General features: G+C 43.1%; 1 protein-coding gene across 1 annotated transcript in view; it reads left to right on the plus strand.

The window, feature by feature from the left end:
• The window catches only part of Spata16 (spermatogenesis associated 16), a 275743-nt gene that overhangs the window by 155787 nt on the left and 97276 nt on the right, over positions 1-22680 (plus strand). Inside the window, exon 4 of the mRNA XM_060376930.1 lies at positions 15502-15586. Within this exon, the coding sequence (XP_060232913.1) occupies positions 15502-15586 (85 nt within the window). The remainder of the gene's footprint in view (positions 1-15501; positions 15587-22680) is intronic.

Consider the following 22680-nt stretch of genomic DNA (forward strand, 5'->3'; position numbering starts at 1 on the left):
TCTATGTTTCGGGGCCCTGTTTCCAGTTGTACTGCCGCCGGTTCTGTTACCGTGATGAAAAACAGCTCATTTAGACTGGTGGATGATTGGGTGCTCTCACTCTCTGAGGAAGCGCAAAAGCACAGTGCCCTTGAGAAAGAAGGAAAATGTCTTCTCTTACAGTATTTTGTTCTTGAAGAAACAATTTAGGTACTGGCTATTTTCCAGAGTGTCTCAAATTGAAAGCTTATCACAAGATATACTGTTACCTTGAAGAATTTAAGAGACTGAACGAAGGTTTTGAGGAAAGAAAATGTTGAGTCCTGTCATCCCGACATCAGGCTAGGCTTAGGTGGGTTTCACCTAGGAAAGTAAGCCGATTGACTTACATTTTACAAAAGAACGGAGGCAATGGCCACTCTCCCTGGGGCTCTTGGATCACCTGGAAAGCGAGTCTGAACATATCTGCATGCTGTCTGGTGTCCACTTTAAACAATCCTATCTCTACTAAAGTGCTTACAAGTGACTCAGGCCTCTGCTCCTGTGGAAGAATGAGCCAGCCCTCCTCCAGGGAGCTGCTGGCCCTGGGAACAAAGTCTAGTATCTTCCTGGGATTGCCCATCAAAAAGAAGACTCTTGATGTTATTATCAGCTACAGGGGTAGGGCACCCAGCACTCTGTTCTCCCAGTCTGATGAAATTCACGATGTGACAAATAAAATTTTGGATATGGTCACAATCATCACAATAAACACCTGCAACCCCCAGGAGAATTCATTGCCGTTTTAATGATGGACCACCTCAAAAGTCTCAGTTAGTATCGGCGAGTGACTCTCAGCTCCTGTCCCTCCCCTGCGAGTGAGTGTGATGTTTGTGCCACCAGGATAATCAGCGCAGCCGCCACAGATGCTGAGACCAACACTGTGGACAAGGAGGCCCCATAGAACACTAAATGTAAATCTGACAGCTGCCACGAGTCATCATTGTTGAGGAAACTCGTGAAAAGGAAACCTGGCTCACCGTGAGAAAATTTAGAGCTATTGCCAGCTTACTTCTTCAGCTGCTTTTGTTTAATTGAGGAAACACAGCACAACTGTGGGGAACTTATCATTTCTGTAAACATGACTTCACATGGCTGGCTGTAGTTGCCATGACAACGTCACAGTGTACACTTTTATCAAACGAAGGCCTGCCTGCGCCCACTAACCACTCTTGTCCCCTTCACTTCCTGTGGGTCTCAGGCTCTTGAAAAGCTAACAGTTGGGCTTACAACTATGATTGATTTGTACAATATGCTGAACAATTAAGATGTCTTATCATATTGTACAGTCCCCATACATTCTGAGGCTTTTTCCCCACTCAAGCGGGGATCAAGAACTAGAGTGGCAGGCAGGAGGGTGACAGTTGGTTCTGGCTATTTCCACTGTAAGCTGTCCCTCTACTGTGAATGGGTTTATTTTCTGCTCTGAATGCTCCTATCTCCAACTGCTTTACATTTTATGTTGGCTGCTGTCTCTGCTTGTATGAACTTCTGGAAGCAAAACTAAACCCAGGATTGCCTGGGTTGAACCAGCCAGCCTCTGCTCCAGCAGCTACACTCCTCTTCATGATGACCAGAGGTTGCACCCTTCATTTTATCCTAACTACTCTCCTTCATTTGTTCCTGAAAGAAACTGGATAAAATGTTACAAACTTGTACAAGCCCCAAAACATTACACATTTCCATTCACACCGAACATGAGGGTGTTCTTCTGGGGAAGAATGACCCAGACATGAGCCTCCATCCTGTCTGGGCATGTTTTCTGACTTGTCCCACACGTCATCAGCAACAACGCCGTGCAGAAAGTAAGCAGTCAGTAGATTTTGGTTAAATTTTGTTAAAAGGTTTGTGCTCTTGTGAACTTGGGACGTGGAAGGTCAGAAGACATGTGACTGACAGGGAATGTTCCATGGGGAACCCCTCCCATGTGGAGAGGGTCGCTGGGGCTTCCATGCTCCATCAGTGATCTTCAGAGACATTATTAATTTGCTTACCTCCGGGCAAGCTCAATGTTGCTTTGTCCTTATTTATTGTTTCCTTTGGTAGTTATATATCTGTTCATTCATCTAGAAAGAGACATAGACAATTTTAGGCTTGTTTGTCTCAAACACTTCAGTGGAAGCCATCCCTGATGTGAGACTGGATCCTGCAGCGTTTACTGTCTTAAATACCTTCTCTTCTGCTTTCATCATTTGAGGTTGTTCCTAAAAATGGTGCCAAGACCTGGGTTCCCGGTTTGCCAGCCATCACTGGACACCTGAAACATCTCATCTCATCTTCTCACTTTCAGATATATTCTCTGAGAGTTGTTTCCATTTTCTCTGAAGACCGCAGAGCTTCCCATGTCACTCTTCTCTTCACTGAAAACCTTCATGGTTTGCCATTCCCCTCCAGAGATCTGGCTTCCTCGTGCAGTTGTACTTGTTTTCCTTACCTTAGCCAGACAGCACTGTTGTATTTCCCGCCTTTCTAACCTGTGCCCTTGCATTTGTTCTGTCCCCTAACCTAAACTGAGCTTCTCAGCCTATGCTCCCTTTGTCTTACTCATCACGGTAAGCACGCACCCTCCCTAACACTCACGGGCCTCTCAGCTGCATTAATGCGTATATTGATTATTCCACTTTATTCATTGTGATATAATTATCTCTGTGCGTGTTTGCCTCCCCATTAGACTCCAATAATAGGAAATGGCTTATTCATCTTAGAATCCATCTTTGTGGGCTTAATGGATTCATGAAGTATGCAAATGAGTGCACCAGAATCATGTACTGAGACTCAGTCTTATATCCAGGACCCTGCTTCTTCATAATACCTTCATGATCCTACGCAGGACAGAGGTCCAAGAGAGAAAAGGACACTGCTTATGAGGCTATGGGTAAATAGGAAAGTAGAAACACTGCTGGATGGATTATGGCAAGAGGTAGTCATCACCCCTGCCAAGTCCAAGCCTGAGATCCAGGCTGGGTAAGACTCCCTTCCCATCACGGAAGCCAGAGTAGTGGTGGCTGCAATTTCAAAAATAGAAACTTCCATGGTACTCTCCCTGCTGGAAAATTTTCAGCTGTTTCCCACATCTACAAGACAGAATCCAAATTCATCTGCCTGGAATCTAAGATCTACCACATTTTGTCCTCACTCTAATTTTCCTCATCACAAACCCTTTATCCCTCCTCAGAGTCCACATTCATGCTTTTTTACCTTCAGTGTTCTTCATGTGATATGCCACTTGGGGGAGGGGGAAGGCCCAGACCCATTTTCTCTTCTTAATCATCATTTAAACAGCACTAGTTTTTTTCACACTCCAGTACAAAATTGTTCCTCAGAGTCACAGGCAATCACTTTTCCCTTTAAAATTCTATAGCATTTATATTTTGTGATAAGTTAGTTTTATGTACTTGATGTTTGCCTGGCTCTCTATTGATGTAAAATATCTTACGCTTGGTTCCTGTTTTCTAGTATAGATGTCACACCAATAGTCAGATGGGAAGTCATTCAAGGTCAACATTGTGTTCTTGTATTTTGCATGTTTCCATGATTCCAAACCTTCCTATAAAACAACAAACATTTGGAAGAGCTGATTTGATAGTTTATCTTGATGGTCAACTTGGTGGGACTTACAATCACCATGGAAACATGTCTTGGAGCATGTCTTTGAAGGAGTTTCTGGATTTGATTTATTGAAGTCGAAAGACCCTAACTGTTGGCACCACTGTGCTACAGAACTGATGGTCTGGACTGAACGAAAAAGAGAAAGTATGGAAAGCCCAGCACCCATCTCTCTCCTCTTTCAGACCAGGAGCCTCACCTTCTGCCACCATGCCACCCCAGCCATGATGGACCACACCCTTGAACACTGAGCCCCAGTAAGCCTCAAGTTACTTTGTCAGGTATTTTGTCACAGAATTAAGAAAAGTAAATAAAACATTTGGGCTCCAAACATAAAAATAAAGTAAAACTTCTGGTAGAACCTGGAATTATTTCTACCCACCTTGATCTCTTCAAGAAGGCTTCTTATTATTTTTTTAGTGAATATGAATTACACAGAGCTGGGTGATATTAGTGCATGCTTTTAATCCCAGAACTTGAGAGGTGGAGGCAAGTGAACCTCTGTGAGTTCCAGGCCAACCTGGTCTACAGAGGGAATTCCTGCATGGCCAGGGCTACACAGAGACACCCTTTTCAAAAAAAACAAACAAAAACAAATTATAGAGGATAGTGGGTTTCATTATTTTCACACAAGCCTATTATATCTACCCATGGAACCCCTTCCTCCCTTAACCTCCTTCATCCCTGACTCCCCTCCTCTTCTCTAATAGCATCCCTTCCACTTTCACAGACATGGATATTTTAATAGAAGCAATAGCACCTTTTTGACGTGGCCAAGGAGAAAAAAAATTGATTTTGCCAGATTAAGAAACCACATAAGAAGAAAAGTGACATCTGTGAGGCAGGCAGAACGAGGACTGGGCCGCAGCAGCAACAGTCACCGCTTTGCTTGACCAACCACAGAGGGTATCTGTTTTTAGATAATACACCAACAGTTGTCTGTTTGGCAAAAAAAAAAAAAAAAAGAAAGAAAAAGAAAAAATAGCCTCAGGGAAGAGAGCGAGAGTTAATGGAGCCCTGCCCTGTGGAAGATCTACAAGAAAAGTCCAGCAAATCAGAGTCCACTGCACCAAACCCTCAAGAAGACATCAAACTGCTTTCCGTCTCCGCCACAGTAGCTACTTTTTATTTTTAGTTTAACCTCTTTAAACATGTGTGCACATTCCTAACTTCATAGCTTGGTCTTGAGAATTAAGTGGTCTATAAAAGGACTTGGTGCATGCAACGGTGAGCCCTCAGGGAACACTGGCTGCTATTACAAACAAAAGTTGTCATAGTGGCTACTGCTCTTGTGTTTTGCGGTTGTCAACTGTGAATCTAGGAATGTGCCGTGTTTGAAATTTCTGACCAAAAGGTAGGTCTCGAACACAAAGAAAACCTCTGATAGACTGGAAGACAGTCATGCAGGAGCAAGCAGGGCCAGAACATGGATAAGAGTCAGAATCTAGAGGCTGACGCTAGAAACCTACAAGTTTCAACCTCAAAAGAAGACAACAGGGGTTGGTGAGATGGCCCGATGGCTCAGGGTACTTGCAGAGAAGCCCGATAACTTGAGTTTAATCTGCAGTACCTATGTGGATCCCAAAATTAACCCTCTGACTTCCACATATGCACCAGGCCACAGGGACACATATACAAGCATAATACAAATAAATAAATAGATGTGTTTTTTTTTAATTTATGCATAGTCTCAGAGACAGCTTCCATCCAATTCAAATAGGCACAGACAGAGGTTGACTTGTTACAAAGATCTGAAGACAAAGAAAATTTCTCTTTCATACAATGAAAAACAGATTTATTTTTGTCTATGACAATAAACACTGGAAAATAGAAAGGAAAGTGTCTTCAGGCAAGGGAAGGCACAGGAGACTTATCGCTGGCCTCGGGGCATGTAGTGAGGAGAGTGGCTGTGTCACCCTGGAGGCTCAGTGTCTTCTGCAGACGTGGTGCCAGGCTTTCTCAGCCAGCCTCTCTTGCTGCTGGGTTCCAAAGTCTTCTGATAAGCTAGTTGGGATCCCAGAAAACTCTTTATCCCTTCTCTGTTTAAAGAGGAACTGTGGATTACCCCCAAGAGCTGAGGAATGGAGGTTTCCTGGGATCTTGGTTAATGTACTTTCCGTCAGCAGAGCAAATGCTAAGGCTGTCACAGGACTTCCTGTGACATGCGCACATATTCAGCTTAAGAAGCAGAAAGCAGATCCTACCCTCAAGCTTCCCGAGATACCGAAGAAATTGCTTTGCTTGCTCTCTCTTCTCTCATCCTGGTCTTGAAAGAACACAGAGAAGGAGGCTTTCCAAAATGTCCTCATTAAAAGCTTAGACAGTGAAGACACGCCCTGCGGGATAAGCGTGGGGGAGTGCTACTTGGCTTCTCTTCTTTCCGTGGAACGGGGGCTGAATGTGTTTAGCTTCATCAGTGTCCATCAAGTGCCAATGTGAGCATGCCCACAAGTAAGGCCGGAGCCTCCTGTGAACCGGTTTGGAAGCAGGAGCCCCCCAATGCTAAGCCTGGAGAAATGTATACCGTAGCTGAGCACCTCCCTAGAAATGGCTGAAATTTCACCCTACATAGCAAGAGCAAGGCCAGTCTTGGCACATGAGGTCCTGTCACCCCCCAAAAAAGAGGGAAAAAAAGGCACCAAGCATCTATATAGATGTGATTTTTTATTTAATTTAAAAAGAAGCAAGGATTGAGCGCCTCTTACTTAGCAGCCTTGCATGAGGCATTATGCTGGCAGGCTCCCCTGGCTCAAGCCCTAGAGCAGCAAAGCTTCCAGTGTCAAAAGATGTTTTATACCAGTCAATATGAAAGCCCACTAGCTATCAGTGGCTGCTGGCTACCAAAAACGTGCCTATAAACCCGAGGAACTGAATTAATGTTTTTATTCACTTAAATATAATTAACCTCTTAGGGATAGTGACAACAACTTGGACGGCACAGGTGTAGAGGGAAAGAAAATGCGACATCAAATAAACCAACAAGTCACTATTAAAACAGGAAACACGGCAAGAAAAGGCCAAGGTTCGGGTGGAGGCGTGTTAGGGTGGGAGTGGGAGTGGAGGCTGCAAGCAAATGTGCTGAGGAGAGAAACGGAGACAGACAGCTGAGAGCTGTGGGTCACCGCAGGAGCTCGTATTTCCCTGCATGTCATTTGCATTTTACATTGTTTAAAGATTGCTGTAGCTAATTGCTATATGAAAGCTATGAGAGTCTACAAAAAGAAACCCTGTGTGTGTGTGTGTGTGTGTGTGTGTCTGTGTTGTGTGTGTATGTTTGATTAAATCTGGTGGTTTGCCCCTTCTGCTCAGAATAACAGCTCCTTATTAGTATGTATTTCTACTCAAGAGGAATATACATTTGGGCATCAATATTAATTCATCTAAAATTAATAACATATATGCATATGAATATGTAACATGTATCATCCTGAGCACTTTTTTTTAAGTACAGGGAGGAAGAAACAACTTCTTGAGTGTGTTAAAATGGATTGAGTCTATAGTTAGCCAACTTGCATGCACCCTTCTGAGTATCTGTACCCAAGAAATAAATGGAGTAGCTATGTGCAAAGCCTACACAGTCATCCAATTTCCAACGGCAACAGGAAGAAGAGGGGGGACTTAAAAGAGCTTTAAAAGACAACCATGAAACCAGCTAACGGTGACGGAAAAGGGCTGCACAGCAAAATCAAAACAGACGCGTTACTTAGTTAACCTGGCAACGAGGATGTTAACAAATGGTTGTGGAACTATGTAGAGTTTCTCTTCTAAAGACAAGGGCCAGTTGGGTTGTGTTAGCCCTGGAAAGACTACTAAAGCCAGCAGATTAAAACTGCAGAAGAAGCTATTTATGGCTGTGAAACTGTGGAATCAGGGAGGAATTCAGAGCAGTGTCCTTCTGTGGAGGTCTTTAAAACAGAAGAGATTCTCATCAGTCTCATTTGAAAGGTTTAAGTGTGATCCTGCCTAAAGGCAAGGTGATGAACAAAATGACTTTTCAAGGTCCTAGCCAGTCAACCCAGGGAGGCAGCACTGAGGACCACATGCTTCGATTTTCTTTTGTTTACCCAAACCTTATTGTTTCACACCACCATGTGGCCACATTGGGTAGAAATGCTGTAGACTTTGAAGCCAAGCATAGGCCTTGGGATATGGCAATTCTATATTCACATGCCCTTAGACTTGCATGGTCTGTTTGAAGATATCCATCTGAAAACTCAGCTGGCATGGATGTGCTTATTATACACAGGAACATATCATGACCATAATGTAAGCTAATTTCTGCATCGTCAGTGACAATGATATTCTTTAATTGTACACATGCCATTCCACGGGGACAGGATTTGAGTCACAATAAACTGAGTCCATGACATAAATACCTCTGACTTATGAATGTATTTGTACACATGCTAGCTTCCGGCCTTTTACATTTAACAGCTGTGTTGAGGAAATAACTGTGACTTCGGTGACAGTTCCATGAAATGAATTCAAACACAACATCAAAGCAATAGTAGATTTACTCGCAGAAAATCAATAATAGTTGGCACATGACCAAAGGCATCACATGAAACATAATTTTAGACACACCACATTGGGCCAGTGTGCCTCCTCGCACCGTCCCTCTTTTGTTGTGTAATAAACACGCCGGCGTCCATTAGCATTTATGAAGCTGTCCCATGAGAGAACTTGCATTGGAATTCATACTGGACAAATTAGGTTGTTGCTCCACTGTCACAACACCTCCACTGCAAAATCATTCTGTTAAATGTGGACAGTGAAAGCACCCTAAGGCCGGACTGCTTGGGTTAGAATTCTAGGAGGTTAACTGTTAGGTTCAGGGTCTCTGTAGCACAGAGTTGAATTTTTTTTTCTTTAGTTTAAGCAAATAAATAAAATCGTGTGTTACTGCTAATTCAATGAACACTTGTGTGACTCCATGCAAGGCATACTATGAAAACGGGCACTAGAGACACAGCAATGACCAAAGCCAAAAAATTCCTGTTTCGGGGTGAGGAGATGGATTCCAGATAATAAAGCCATGAGGCTTTGCAGGCCACAGGCTCTGTCACTCTGTGAGCACCACTGTTGCAGCACAAAGATGTGTAAGCCATGCACACGGGAGCTAGCAGCACTGTGTTCCTGGAATTTCACTTACAGACAGTGGTAGGCCAGATACAAAGCACACACCACAGTGCGCTGCTCCCTCCAGTAGGAGAGGACAGAGGAAACACAAAACTAATAGAAGAGAGCCAGGGAGATGACGTGGTGGGTAAAGGCACTTGCCCCAACCCGGACAACCTGAATTCAGTCTCCAGGAACCCACATGCAGGAAGGAGAGACCCAACCCCTGGACAGTGCCTTTTGACCTCCACGTGTGCTATGGTGTGTGCACACAAAAAAATAAGATAGATAGATAGATAGATAGATAGATAGATAGATAGATAGATAGATAGAACTTTTTAAACTAACAAAAATAAATATGACAGGTAGTGACAAACACTGGAGGAAGTAAGACATGTCAGCGCATTGTAGAAAGGGAATGAATCATCAGGGAGTAAATGACACCAAGAAGAAGGGAGCCTCATTGGATGCCTAGGCAAAGAAGATTCCTGCACAGGATGCCAGGTCCAAGTTCCACAGGCAATAGCCTGCCCGGTCTTTGAAAGAGCGGCAGAGTATCTAGAGCAGAGTGGATTGGCCATGGGAAATGGAGTTAGATGGGACTGGGGGACTGTGTCAGTACTTAAGATCACGAGCTGCTCCCTCAAAGAGATTAATGTCTAGTTCCCAGCACCTACACCAGGCAGCACAACCACCTTCCACTCCAGCAGACCCAGTTCCTCCTTCTTGTCTTGAAGGACACACACATAGAACACACACATACACACACACAACACTCACACACACAGACACACACGGGTTTTTTTCCTTTTTTTATTATCATTCATTACAATTTATTCACTTTGTATCGCTGCTGTGGCCCCCTCTCTGGTCTCCTCCCAATCCCACCCTTCCTCCCTCCTCCTCCTCCCCCAATGCCCCTCCCCTAGTCCATTGATAGGGGAGGTCTTCCTCCCCTTCTAGCCTATCAGGTCTCATCAGGACTGGTTGCATTGTCCTCCTCTGTGGCCTGGTAAGACTGCATCCCCCAGGGGGAGGTGATCAAAGAGCCGGCCTAGTTCACAATTTTTTAAAAAAAAAATTATGTCAGAGAAGAGGTTAGATGGCACAGGATTCAGATATCATTAAAAGTCTGGTTTTTACTTCAAGAGATTCTAACCCTGGAGAAGCATGCTCTAGGCCAGTGATTGTAATGGGAGCAAGCATTCTCAATCCTGGAGTGAAAATAGGCTAACAGAGGAACAAGGACTCTAGCTTGGAGGCTGTTGCAATAAGCTGGGTAAGAGATATGGACCAGATGAAAATGCTAGAGACGTGATAGGTGGCAGTATTCTGAAGAAGGTTGTTAAACAGGGAATGTGAGAGAAAGGGGAGTCAATAGTGACTCCAGAGATTTGGGGAGAGCTACAGCATGACCCAGCAACGACTCCACTAGGTAGGCATCAACAGAAATGAAATCAGTCTGTCAAAAAGATAGCCCCACCGCCATGCTGATCACAGCACAAAAGCCAAGAGATGAAATCCACCCATGCTTCCATAGTGGGTAGATAGAAGGAGGAAACTGTGGTAGAGAGATACATGAGTACTGTTCAGCCATAGAGCAATGAATCTTGCTTGTCTGCAACCGTGAGGATGAACCTGGATGGCCTTGTGCTGAGTGTGATGAACCAGGTTCAGAAGGGAGTGCCACACACCCTTACTTGTGGAAACTGGAGGACTTGATGGCCTAGAAGTATAGTGTAAATGAATGATTAGCAGAAGCTAGAGAGGAGAGGAAAAGGGTGGGTGGGAAGAGTTGGTCTCCAGGTACAAAGTGATAGGAAAATAAAGGATTTTGCCTCAGCACATAGTGCGGTGACTACTTTCGTTAGTAATGTAGCATAATTGCAGTTTCACAAAAAGAGAACTTTGAATGTTTCACTGAAAAGAATAAGAACTGCAGTGATAGGTGTGCTAATTATGAAGATTTGATTATGTCACACAGTACATACAATACATATGTGTATATATACACGTTCATTTTACATGTTTATGTGTGTATGAGTGTGGATATGCGTAAAACGAACTTTTATCCACCTGCTTCAGTTGTTGTCTCCTTCTGCTAGCCTAGGCCTAGTCTTGGAAGCTTCTAGCCTTGGCCCAAAATGTTTTCAGCCTCTGAAACTTACTGCTTAATAAGCTCACCCTTTCTTGTTATTACTGAGCTCTGGGCTGGCTGGTTCAACCCAGACGTTCTGGCTCAAACTCCTCTCCCAGCTGACTTATTCAGTCTGGCTTTTCTCTCTAAATTCCTCTGTTCAGCCTCAAACTAACTTCAGTGATTTTTTTTTCTAATCTTCAAGCTCATTCAGTCTTCACCTGAGTTCTCTCTCTGCAACCTTTCTCTTACAGTACTGTTAAAACTGCCTCCTCTCTCTCTGCACTGCCTCTTAAGTAGCTTCCCTTTCCCCTCTCTTCCATGAGAATTGGGCGTATCCTATTCTGTCAAGTCTTCTCTGATTTGCAACTGTTTCTGCCACTCAATTAGACATCACTTCCAAACATGGATACTTCAGTCTACAAACTAACTTTACCTTCATTATTAGAGATTAAGGTATATATCACCATGCCTGAACCTGACCTTTTCTTTACCTAAAACTTGCTCTATCCCAGTCTAGCCTTGAACTCAGAGATCTGCTTGTCTCTGTCTCCTAGATTAAAGGCATGTTTGTATGCCAGCTGGATTACACAGACCTAGAAGGTCTTTGGATGTGATCTCTTGCCAGAGCAGCCATGTTCCGAGTTAAAATTCCTCTACATATATATGGACATATATCACATTGTCCTCCAGAACTTAGATAAGTATTATGCGCTGATTAAAAATAAAGCATAAAGCACAAAAGAGAAAAATCTAAGAAGACTGCTAGGTATTGGGAGAAAGAAAGGAAGATCAGAGTCCCAGTTTGACATCCTTGTAGAGATACGGTGAAGTAGAGAGGCTGAGAACAGAATTTACAGAGGGTTCTGGAGGTTCAGAAAGTGGTTCAGACCCATGGCAGAACAGTTGACTTGCCAATGACTAATTTTTATTTAAAACCATGAAACCTATGTGCTCATCAAAGAAGTGAAATCGAAAAGAAAGTGAAAAGGTCCAAGCGTTAAACCCTAGGAGCACCCCAATGAGACTCAAAAGAACAACAAGTACATAGGAGAAAACCAGAAAGTCAATCAGGAAGTCATCCCCTGCATCAAAGAATGCATGTCATGTTGGGACAGAGGTGAGCCACCACCCTGGCCAATATAGAACCACTGGTGGCACGAGAAGGAATAGAGCCCTCTATTTTTTTTTTTTTTACTTTTTTTAAATTTTATTAATTATAGTTTATTCACTTTGTATCCCAGCTGTAGTCCCTTCCCTTGCCCCCTCCCAATGTCACCCTCTCATCCCCATTTCTGCCCCTACCCCTCCCCAAGTTCACTGATAAGGGAGGCCCTCCTCTCCTTCCTTCTGACCCTAATCTATCAGGTCTCATCAGGACTGGCTGCATTGTCTTCCTCTCTGGTCTGGTAAGGTTGCTCCCCCCTCAGGGGGAGGTGATCAAAGAGGCAGCCCATGAGTTCATGTCAGAGACAGTCCTTGTTCCCATTACTAAGGAAACCACTTGGACACTGAGGAGCCATTGAGGCTACATCTGTGCAAGGGTTCTAAGTTATCTCCATGAATGGTCCTTTGTAGGAATATCACTCTCAGTAAAGACCCCTGTGCCCAGAATTTTTTTGGTTCTGTTGCTCTCCTTGTGAAACTCCTATCTGCTCCAGTTCTTTCTATCTCCCCCTTCTCTCAGAAGATTCTCTGCACTCTGTCCAAAGTTTGGCTATGAGTCTCAGCAACTGCTTTAATACCTTACTGATTCTTTCAGAGGCCCTCTGTGGTAGGCTCCTGTTCTGCTCCTGTTTTCTCCCTCTTCTGATGTCTGTCCCATTTGCCTTTCTGAATGAAGATTGAGCATCTTACTCAGGGTCCTCCTTCTTGCTTAGTTTGTTAATGGAGAAGAAAAGAAGGTAGTAACTGGAGGAGTGAGGCAAAAGAGTTTACGATGGGAAATACATCTTTGTGAGCTGTCAGGTAGCCTCTAGAAGAAAGGGGGGATTTGAAAGAGAAGAGCAACCAGAGAGAGAATCTTTAGAGTGGTCCCATGGCTGGCTCAACTGAGTGAGATCCCGCGTGGAAGCTGGTGTGTTGGGCTCACTTTTTGCCCTGTAAAGTGCTTCATACGGTGCTCAGCAGTTACGAACGGGTGGATAGTGAAGTCCTAAGCTCATTCATTACAGGGCATGAGCTGATACGATCTTGTGATCAGAGTATACCAACACAGTCAGATGCGTAGAATGCTGACAGTGAAACAAAGACAGTAACGCTGAATCATGGGGACAAACGTTCGAGATGGAGGGCTGTTCATAGTAAGCAGTCACCCGATGGAGAGTAGGAAGAACCATGGGTAACGTTTGCATTTGACGTCTGCCAGAGCCTCGATCTCATCTGGGACTTGAATCCTTAGAGATGTTCAGTAGATGTCTTGACTATCTTTGCCCTTTTTCTTTCTTTCTCTTTTTTTAATTCAACGTGATGAAAACCCTTTGTCTGTAGGCTCACAAATATCACATAACATAATGCTTCCACACACTTTCTTGTATTTCTCCACAGGCTTACAATGATTCCCAAGGCTGTTCTGTGGAGCAGAGCTCTGACAGGAACCAAAGGCAGGTGGGACAAGCAGAGCTGCCCATTCCCCTGGAGAAGCAGATGCAATGGGCAAATGGCTTTCTGATTTACGTTCCCAATTTGAATCTATTTCTAGCCTTAGTCATACAACCAAATTTCAGTGGAAGGAGGAAACGGGTACAGACTAAGACAGCAACAGAGTCCCCAACTCATATAAAAACCGCATGTGCCACCATTGAGAGTAAGTTTTTCCACATTTTCCATTGGTCTCTTCAATTAGGAACTGTCAGCTGAATGTGTTGGGTCACAGGCACCTACATGACCAGTTGGCTTGCTTTTGGGTCAGTCTGAGAAGACTTTCCAGGTGCTTCTCCCAGATGCAAACATCTGAAATGCAGCTTTGCCTCCTGCTGCCTGTGATTTTCTTAATTCGTTCGTGCGCCATACATATTCACACAATGTCAAAGCCTCCTAGCCTACTTCGCCTTATCATTACAGCCTTTGGGAAACATGACAGGAATCTTAAAAGGTAACTGTCATTTATTTGAAATGTTAGTACACAGCCCTTTCCAATATTCTATGGGTACGAAGAAGCCATTGACTTGAGTAATCCTCCAAACGTTGTTATTTTTCCCATTGTGTGTGTGTGTGTGTGTGCAATATGAGTCCACAATGTATTCTTATGTGTTCTTGCAGAAGTCAAAGGGGAGGGGGGAACAATAGGCAACCTGCTCAGTAACTCTCTCCTCACTCCCTTGAGAGGGGCTCGCACTGAACGTGGAGCCATGTTGACAAGAAGCCCCTGCAGTGCTCCCTCATCCGCAGGACCCCACAGCTGCGGGGTGGCAGACATACACATGCATAACCCACGTCTAGCTTTTCATACAGATGCTGGGGGTCTGGGCTCAGGTCCTCATGCCTGCACAGCAAATGCTCTTCCCCACTGAGCCATCTGCCCAGCCCCCACTGTTAATTTTTAAAGTGCTGATTTTTGTTTGTCCTGAGCAAGAACGTAAATGTTTTAATTCTTTGGGAAGAGTGCACTAGGAAGTTTATAGATTCTGTGCCTCAGACAACCTATATTTAGGGAAGCAGCATTTCTAATTCAATTTACAGTGATGTCAAGAAACAACACGTATCTGCAGGCAAAGATAAGAAAAACACACAAGAGTACACAGTGATAGCTCTACTTAAATAAATAAACTTTTGGTACTAGTGATTAGGTACACAGGATTATTATATGTTTAATTGGCTAACGTGACAATTTGGAATTACTTCTAGTCACATTTAATTGGATTTGCAATCTCTGGGGAAAAAGAAATAGAGAAGCCTAGCAAAGAAACAGCCATAAAAGTAAACTGTTTTTCCAAGGGGTGCTAAGTAATGAATTAATATCCATTCCACAATACTTTTAATATCCCCTCAGCTTAATAAGACCAATGCAGTGACTGTATGCACTACATCTGGAAGCTAATTCAATTAGACACAAAGTTAGGAGGAGGGGATTATCTGTTGAATTGGAGGGGTTTTTTTTCAATTTTCAGTTGTAAAATGCAAATTTAATCAGAGATAAATAATCTTTTAACTCAGGTAAAGTATGAAGTGCACTAAAACGCCCACCTACTAGCTCAGAGCTGTGATTGGCTTGGAAGCATCGTAAAGTCTGCTAGGCACAGCATAGAGCTGCCGTGAAACACGGCCCCACAAATCTGGACCTTTAGGATCTGCTCTTCGGTACATCTTTTGAGGCTTAATACAAAGGAACCAAAACAAAGCATAAACATCTCTGGAAGTTTTTAAGTATTCTTGGGTTTTACAAATGGAAGAACCGTATAGAAGACAGATGGCAGCTCTTTCCTTCTCTTACAGTTTCAGTACAGCTTGAGAAACGAATCCACCTACCCTCTACCCCCTAAAACTGTGTTTTGTTTTGCTTAGTCTTACTCCAGTTTAATGTGTCCAGTGTAAAACCTCCTCTGGGGTTTGCGCGTACTGTCCACGACAGCTTGCCTCGGCCTTGTAAATTAATGGTACTTTACACCTCTTCTTGTTCCAAGGAGCGCCATGATTGCGGACTACATGTTCTGGCTCTGCGGAGGAAGCGAGCACAGCGTAAGCAAGCTCATCAAACTGTACTGGCAGGTAAAAACTGATGCCCCAACAAGGGAGGAGGAGCCCATCTCATTTTCAGAACCAGAATGAAGGACGGGTGCTCAAAGGACCATGGAAATAGGTAGCTCTGGGCAAATCAGTCAGACGGCACTGCTCAATGGTAATAAGGTAGATTTCCGAAGCTGATTTTTAGTGCAAAATTCAGGGTTGTAACACCTCAGCCCATACTTGAATTTTACAACTCAATCTAAATTTTAGACATCCCAGGAACTATTTTTCCAAACATTCTGTTTTGACATGATCCTTTAGAAAACGTAGTGTTTTCATACATTCTTCCTGAGTTTCACGTCACTTAGGATAATGAAAAGATGAGGGTTAGTTTATGCTGCTGAGAACTGGACAAGAGCAAATATTCTGTCACTTGTTCAAAATGACAAGAGGACATCCCCTCAGAGCCCAAGGAGAGGCCATCATTTCTCAGACTGGTAAGGAATATTTGAGAGTCAGTAGTTCAGTCTCCTTCCATTTAGAATTCTCAGTAACTTATGTGTTTCCATTTAAATACTTGAAGCTCAATTTACCTACTATAAAAATAGATTTACAGTTTTAAATTAGCCCTGCTGTACTTGAGACCTGTCATCTAAAAGGGACAAAAAAAAAAAAAAGGATGGGTTTCAGATAAATACTTTTAATCCCAAAAAAATATTTATTTTTATAATAGTAATTAGGTAAGTATTAAAAAACAAACAAAAACAGCTGCAGGGGACTGAGTCAGGGTAAAGACATTAGATTCCCGGCATCTGGCGGCTCACGCCACCCAAGCCCACTGAGGTCCCACAACTTCCTCTGCCTCTGAGAGCACACGCATCGACATACATGAACCCCACAGTGACACACACATAGACATACACATAATTTTAAAAGAAAATACTATTTTTTTTCTGGTTTTTCAAGATAGGATTTATCTGTGCTGTCCTGGACTCATGTTGTAGACCAGGCTGGCCTTGAACCAACAGAGATCTGCCTGCCTCTACTTCCCAAGTGCTGAGCTTAATGGCATTCGCCACGATGCCCAGCTAAGAAATTATTTTTTTTAAACCAACTGTAAAAAATTAGCAGGTATGGAAAACAAACCACCGATGTGATTCATTCAATAGCATTCAAGAGCAGGCATTTGCCTTAAGGACGTCAAAACTGTCTTAAAAGCAGCAAAAGAGGGTTTGGATCTCCAGACGTGATCAGCAAGTCTCACGTTTAGTAGATTCCTAACAAATGCTTTGTTTGAGCTATTCATTCACTAAACAAATATGTCCTGTGTGCACACTGCACTTTCTATATTGAACTAGAGAAAAATGTATCCAGTGTAGATAACAAAGACAAATTTAGAGCCTGATACTTTTAAGCAAAAAGAAAAAAAAGTTTTCTTTTTTTTTTTAGTTTACGAAAAACATAATGTCCTCATTTTATTCACCTTAAAGAAAATAATCTCCACATATTGTTTGCAATGATAAAAATTAATATCACGAGTCCTTTATTTTGCTAGTCTATATTAGTAAGTGATAAGGAAAACGCAGTCTTCACTGTATTCTTTTAATTGGAAATAACCTGTGCAGTGAAAAGAGCCACCGCGAGCAGGAGAAGCCTGACTCAAACGAGTGCTAACCTCAACTAGCAATAGACCCCAGGTAAAAATCAGTCTCTGGCTTCAGCCAAAGAGGCTTCAGTAGAAAGGACGGGACATCTGGCTATTGAATCCCCCGTGGCAACTTCACTTATCAGTCCCATGATGCTCCTACATCATAGCATATAGACACACAGACCACATCTATACATCATTTGTGAGCAGCCATTAAGCAGAGCCCAGGGAGGTGTTGCATGCCTGTCACCTAGCTCTTGGGAGGCTGAGCAAGAAGAGCCTGAGTTCAAGAGTAACATGGGCTGAACAGATGATCACTGTTCTATCCTTTCTAAGATAAGAAGTTACTATATACAAGGGAGTAAGAAAGTACAATGACATGCATATGTAAATGCTCCAGTGAAATCCATTACTATATAAACTTATACAAACAATAAAAAAGCAGTTACTATATTGTAGTATATTGTAGGTAATATAAAATGGTTTGACTTGGGATTTTTTTTTAACTTCGCACTTGTGGGGGTTTGTTTTTTGGTTTTTGTTTTGTTTTGTTTTGTTTGTTTTTCATTCATAGGACAACACTCATCAATTTACATGAGATGGTCAATGTTTTATTATGAAATAGCCTTGGTATTAGAAGATTGACCTAACTAAAAACTTGATCTAAGTGTTCTGGGGCTAGAGAGATGGCTCGAAGGTTAAGAGCACTAGCTCCAAAGGTCCTGAGTTCAGTTCCCAGCAACCACATGGTAGCTCACAAAACCATCTAGACTGAAATCTGATGCCCCCTTTTGGCCTGAAGGCATATATGCAGGCAGAGTACTGTTTAAAGAATAAATAAATAAATCTTAATTTTTAAAAAGGATGCTCTGAGATAACCAAAAACATTACTATTATTTGATGCTAGGGAGTCATCACTTCTGATTCTAAGATGATATTGGGGTATGTTTAAAAAAAAAAGGTTCTTAGAAAGACAAATGGGATGGACATTGGAAGTAGGAGAAAACAAGTAACAGGACATGAAACTACTGCAAAGGGCCTCTTCAAGACTCTACCTAGCAGTGTATCAAAGCAGATGCTGAGACTCATACCCAAACCTTCGGCAGAGTGCAAGGAATCATATGAAAGAAGCAGGAGTTAGTATGACCAGGAGAGGATAGGAGCTCCACAAGGACCAAATATATCAGGGCACAGGGGACTTTTATGAGACTGCTTCTCCAACCAAGGATCATGCATGGATATAACCTAGAACCCCTGCTCAGACGTAGTCTATGGTAGCTCAGTATCCAAGTGGGTTCCCTAGTAAGGGAAACAGGGACTATTTCTGACAAGAACTCAATGGCTCTTTGACCTACCCCCACCCCCGAGAGAGGAGCAGCCCTACTAGGCCACAGAGGAGGACATTGCAGCCAGTCCTGAAGATGCCTGATAAGCTAGGGTCAGATGGAAGGGGAGGAGGACCTCCCCTACAGTGGACATGGAAAGGGGCAGGGAGGAGATGAGGGAGGGAGAGATTGGGAGGGAATGAAGGAGGCTGCTACATCTGGGATAAAAAGTAAATAACCTGTGATTAATATAAAAAAATGAAAATTATTAAAAAAAAAAACTTAATCTAAGTCTTCTGAATGTATTCAAGATAGGCAAGTCCAAGCCGCAGCGTTTGCTACGCTGGATGTCCTGAAGGCATTTCAGTGTAGATGGGTGGAGCTATGAGAACATATTAGCACCATAAGTCAAGGTGCAATTTTCCTTTCCAAGTACATGAAACCCCTCCTCCTCTGGTTAGCTATTCTCTTTGGGGGCCTTAACACAGAAACAGAAACTTTCAGAATGGAAAAACTTTTGTGTCAAACTCCATCCACTCTGCGTATACTGACTGTCAAATACAAAAGAACAGATCTCTGCCATGGTTAACTCGGGAACATCTTTCAGTTGTATTAGAACCACTTCTCTTTTTTTTTTTAGAAACACTTCTTATATCGTCACTCCATCAAGGGGCAGAAATTGGTGTAACTGTCTGTGCCATACGACAGCTCACGCTGTGCCGCATCACTCTGAATAGAAGTGTTTGCACACGTTATTCTGTAATAGCATCATCTCTTCAGAGGCAGAGAGGGTTGAAAAATAACGAGTGCTGGCTGCGCTAGAACACGCTGTCTTCCAGAACAAGATGCCCAGTGTTCTGCCGCTGACCATCCCTGTGGAGAACACCTTAAAAGGTCATCACAAGGCCGAGCTAAGCAGTCACATCGGGAGTGCTTAGTTGGGCTGATAATTGGTTGTTCTGAAGCAGATGCCTTATGGTATATGTGCACATGCACATATATCATATATGTGCACATATATCACATATATATGTGGGGGGGTTCCCCCGCAGAGGCTGGACGAGGGGTCCAGATGCTTTAGCACTGGGGGTACAGGCAGCTGTAAGCTGCCCACCGCAGGTACTGAGAACTGAACTCTGGTCCCCTGGAAGAACAGCAAGTGTTTTTTACCAGCACGTTCTCTCTCCTACCCCCGACATGCGGTTATTAAAAGAACTTTATCCACTTAGAAGCTCTATTCCACCCACAGCCCCTTGATGGAGGTTTAAGTTGTCCAGGATCATATAAAGAAGGAGGTGGTGCTCTTCCCCTTCCGTAGAAAGCTCTCCCGTGCTCCCTCTCAGCCTTGTGTTCCCAGAACATTCATCAGTTTACATGGCCTTGACTTCTGCAATGAGACTGCAGAAGCCAACCCTCTATGAGCAGCCCATCACGTGTAATCGGGAAAGGCAACAACAGAAATTTTGTTGTAAAACACGCACAAAAGAAGTGCAAAAACACCCCCACAGAACCGGGACAAGCTGCCTAATCTTCAGGTCATTTCCCACCTTAACTTTTTATTTTCTTTAATTTTTTAATTAATAAAAATATTTTAATTTTTATTAATTTTCACTAATTTGCAAGCTTCCAGCCTTCGATTCACAATTGCAGTACCTCCTGAGAATCAGATTCCTTCACACACACATGCACAAGAAAGAGACGGACAGACACACAAACACACAGAGTCAGAAGAAACAGAGCGGTGTTTATCTCATTGCCTTAAAAACTGCCCTAAGCACAATCAAAACAGCAAAGCAGCATTGAGAATGAATTATGATTTTTACTTTACTCTAAGAAGGTTATAATTTTCCTTATACAAGAAGTTGAAATATTTGACATAACGTCAATTTCAATGTTTCATTTTAATGGCAGCAAACAGTAAAACTTGGACTAATAAAATCACCAATTGCAAATGGAGTCAGAGCTCCAGTAGTTCACAGCATGTCATGTGTGTGTAAACACCCATCCAGAAATACCAACATCTTCTATTTGAATTCATATTACATCACTTCCTTTCTTGGGCCACTGAGGTCTTAACTAAGGTGACATCATCAAGGTTGTCTGTGCCAGTGATTTCTTCCCATTTTAAGATAAACTATTTGCCATGTTTCCGGAGGACCTTGCCAGTCTTGGCCCCAGGCTGATTAGAAAAGGGACAAGAAGGAGGTGTGCCTAGCAGTGCTAACCACAGTTGACTTTAGTATCTTCACACCAAAGATTCACCTCACTCACAAGGCTAAGATACCAGTCATGACAAAGCTATGTTCTGGACTGAACCCATTATCAAATTATGTGACGTTTTCTTTCTTTGAAAAAAATTAACCAAACAATCCTTTGAGGCCCCTTTCTTTGTAGAGACTGCTCTAATAGGAAGAAACATTGTGGTGCACTCTTGCATCTATCTACACAAAATGCTCTTGAAAGGTTCCAATGCCCTAACTTGGCTCTGAGAAAGCCAAGGACTTGCTCAGCAGGAGGGGCCCCTCTTTGGGGACTGTTGGAAAAGCTGTTGACACCAACACACGCCTGTGCAGAGAGCCTGACATGCGGAGCCTCTTTCTGCAGTGAAACAGCAAAGGCTGAGGCATGCCAACTTCACAGGTCCTCCATCTGTGCAGAAAACGCTAAGATGTCCCACCAGTTCAAGTTGTAGCTGGCATTGAAATGTTCCCCATCTCAAAACTATCAATGGCCTGTATAGCTTCCTAAGAAAGCTCACTGAAAAGCTGTTTGGTTTGGTTTGTTTATTTTTGCTGTGATTCTTCTAACTCTCCAAGGACAAAACCAAGAACAGGACTGTTCCTACTCACATGCCCAAAATATGCAGTGCACTTCATTGGCTCCTATGGTATTCCCATGCACAGGAGGGTTTGAGCTTCTGATCCACTCTTTCTCTTTACACAGCACACTTTATTACTGCAACCCTTTTGTCCTTGATATTCGGCCTAAAAGAGACATCTGCTGCTTCTAGCACTGAAGGCAAAAAATAGCCCCAAGCATGTTCTTGTCGTGAGGTGCTTCCATCAACTTTGCTACAGTCATTCAAACTTGAAGAATTTACAATTCAGTCATACTCCACTTAAAGAACTGATGAAGTCCTTCCTTATACACTCAGAAATTGTCTTCATCCTTCATACTTAATTGTCATTGACTAACTATGTGTAAACACAACAATCATTCTAGCAGAGGTAGACAAACAGACATCACTCTGTCTTGAGGGACCACACATACTCCTGGTCAGTAGTATCTCCTTCCTCAGCTCCAGTTCCCCATAGTCAACAGAAGCCTTAAAATACTAAATAAAGGCCAGGCACCTTGATCTCAGCTTCTGTAGGCAGAGGCAGGGGGATCTTTGGGACTTTTCCACCAGCTTCATCCTCATGGTGACATCCAATCCAACCAGGGACACCTAGTGAGGCCTTGTTAAAAGCACAGGGAGAAGAAAGGAAAGGGAGTGTGAGAGAAGGGGAAGAAGGCAGAGGAGGAAGAAGGAAAGGAGGAGGGGATGGAGGGTGCTAAATATATGTGAAATTGTATGCCATTCTGAGTAGCATGATGAATTCGTATCCCACCTGCTAAATCCCACAGCAGCCATTTCAGCCAGCAGACCATTGGTATACAGTATTGAGTTCAGTTGGCACATACTCTTAATAATTACCCCAAATACTGAAACGGTGACTCACTGTGAAGTGCATCCTTCAAGTAAAACAGTGCAGGCACAATAAGATATCCTGAGAGAAAAGGGTCTCACATAATTTGTAGTTTGTCATAACTGTTCTATTTGTTACCAGTCTCTGTTGTTAATCTCTCATTGTGCCCAAGTTATACACTAAGTGGGGGAGGGGAGTTGTTTTATTTTGTTTATTCCCTTTACATCCCTATCACAGCCCTCTCCCGCCTCTCCTCTTGGTCCCACCTTCCTACCTTCTTCCCTCTTTCTTCCTCCCTTTCTCCTCAGGAAAGGGGAACACACAAACACACCAGTCCTCCTGGGCACATCAAGTAGCATCAGGATTAAGCAGTTCCACTTCCACTGAGGCTCAACAAATCAGCCCAGCTAGGGGAAAGTGATTCAAAAGCAGGCAACAGAGTCAGAGATAGCCCCTGCTCCCATTGCTAGGGGA

Source organism: Meriones unguiculatus, chromosome 2, assembly GCF_030254825.1.
Source record: "Meriones unguiculatus strain TT.TT164.6M chromosome 2, Bangor_MerUng_6.1, whole genome shotgun sequence".
Lineage (NCBI taxonomy): Eukaryota > Metazoa > Chordata > Mammalia > Rodentia > Muridae > Meriones > Meriones unguiculatus.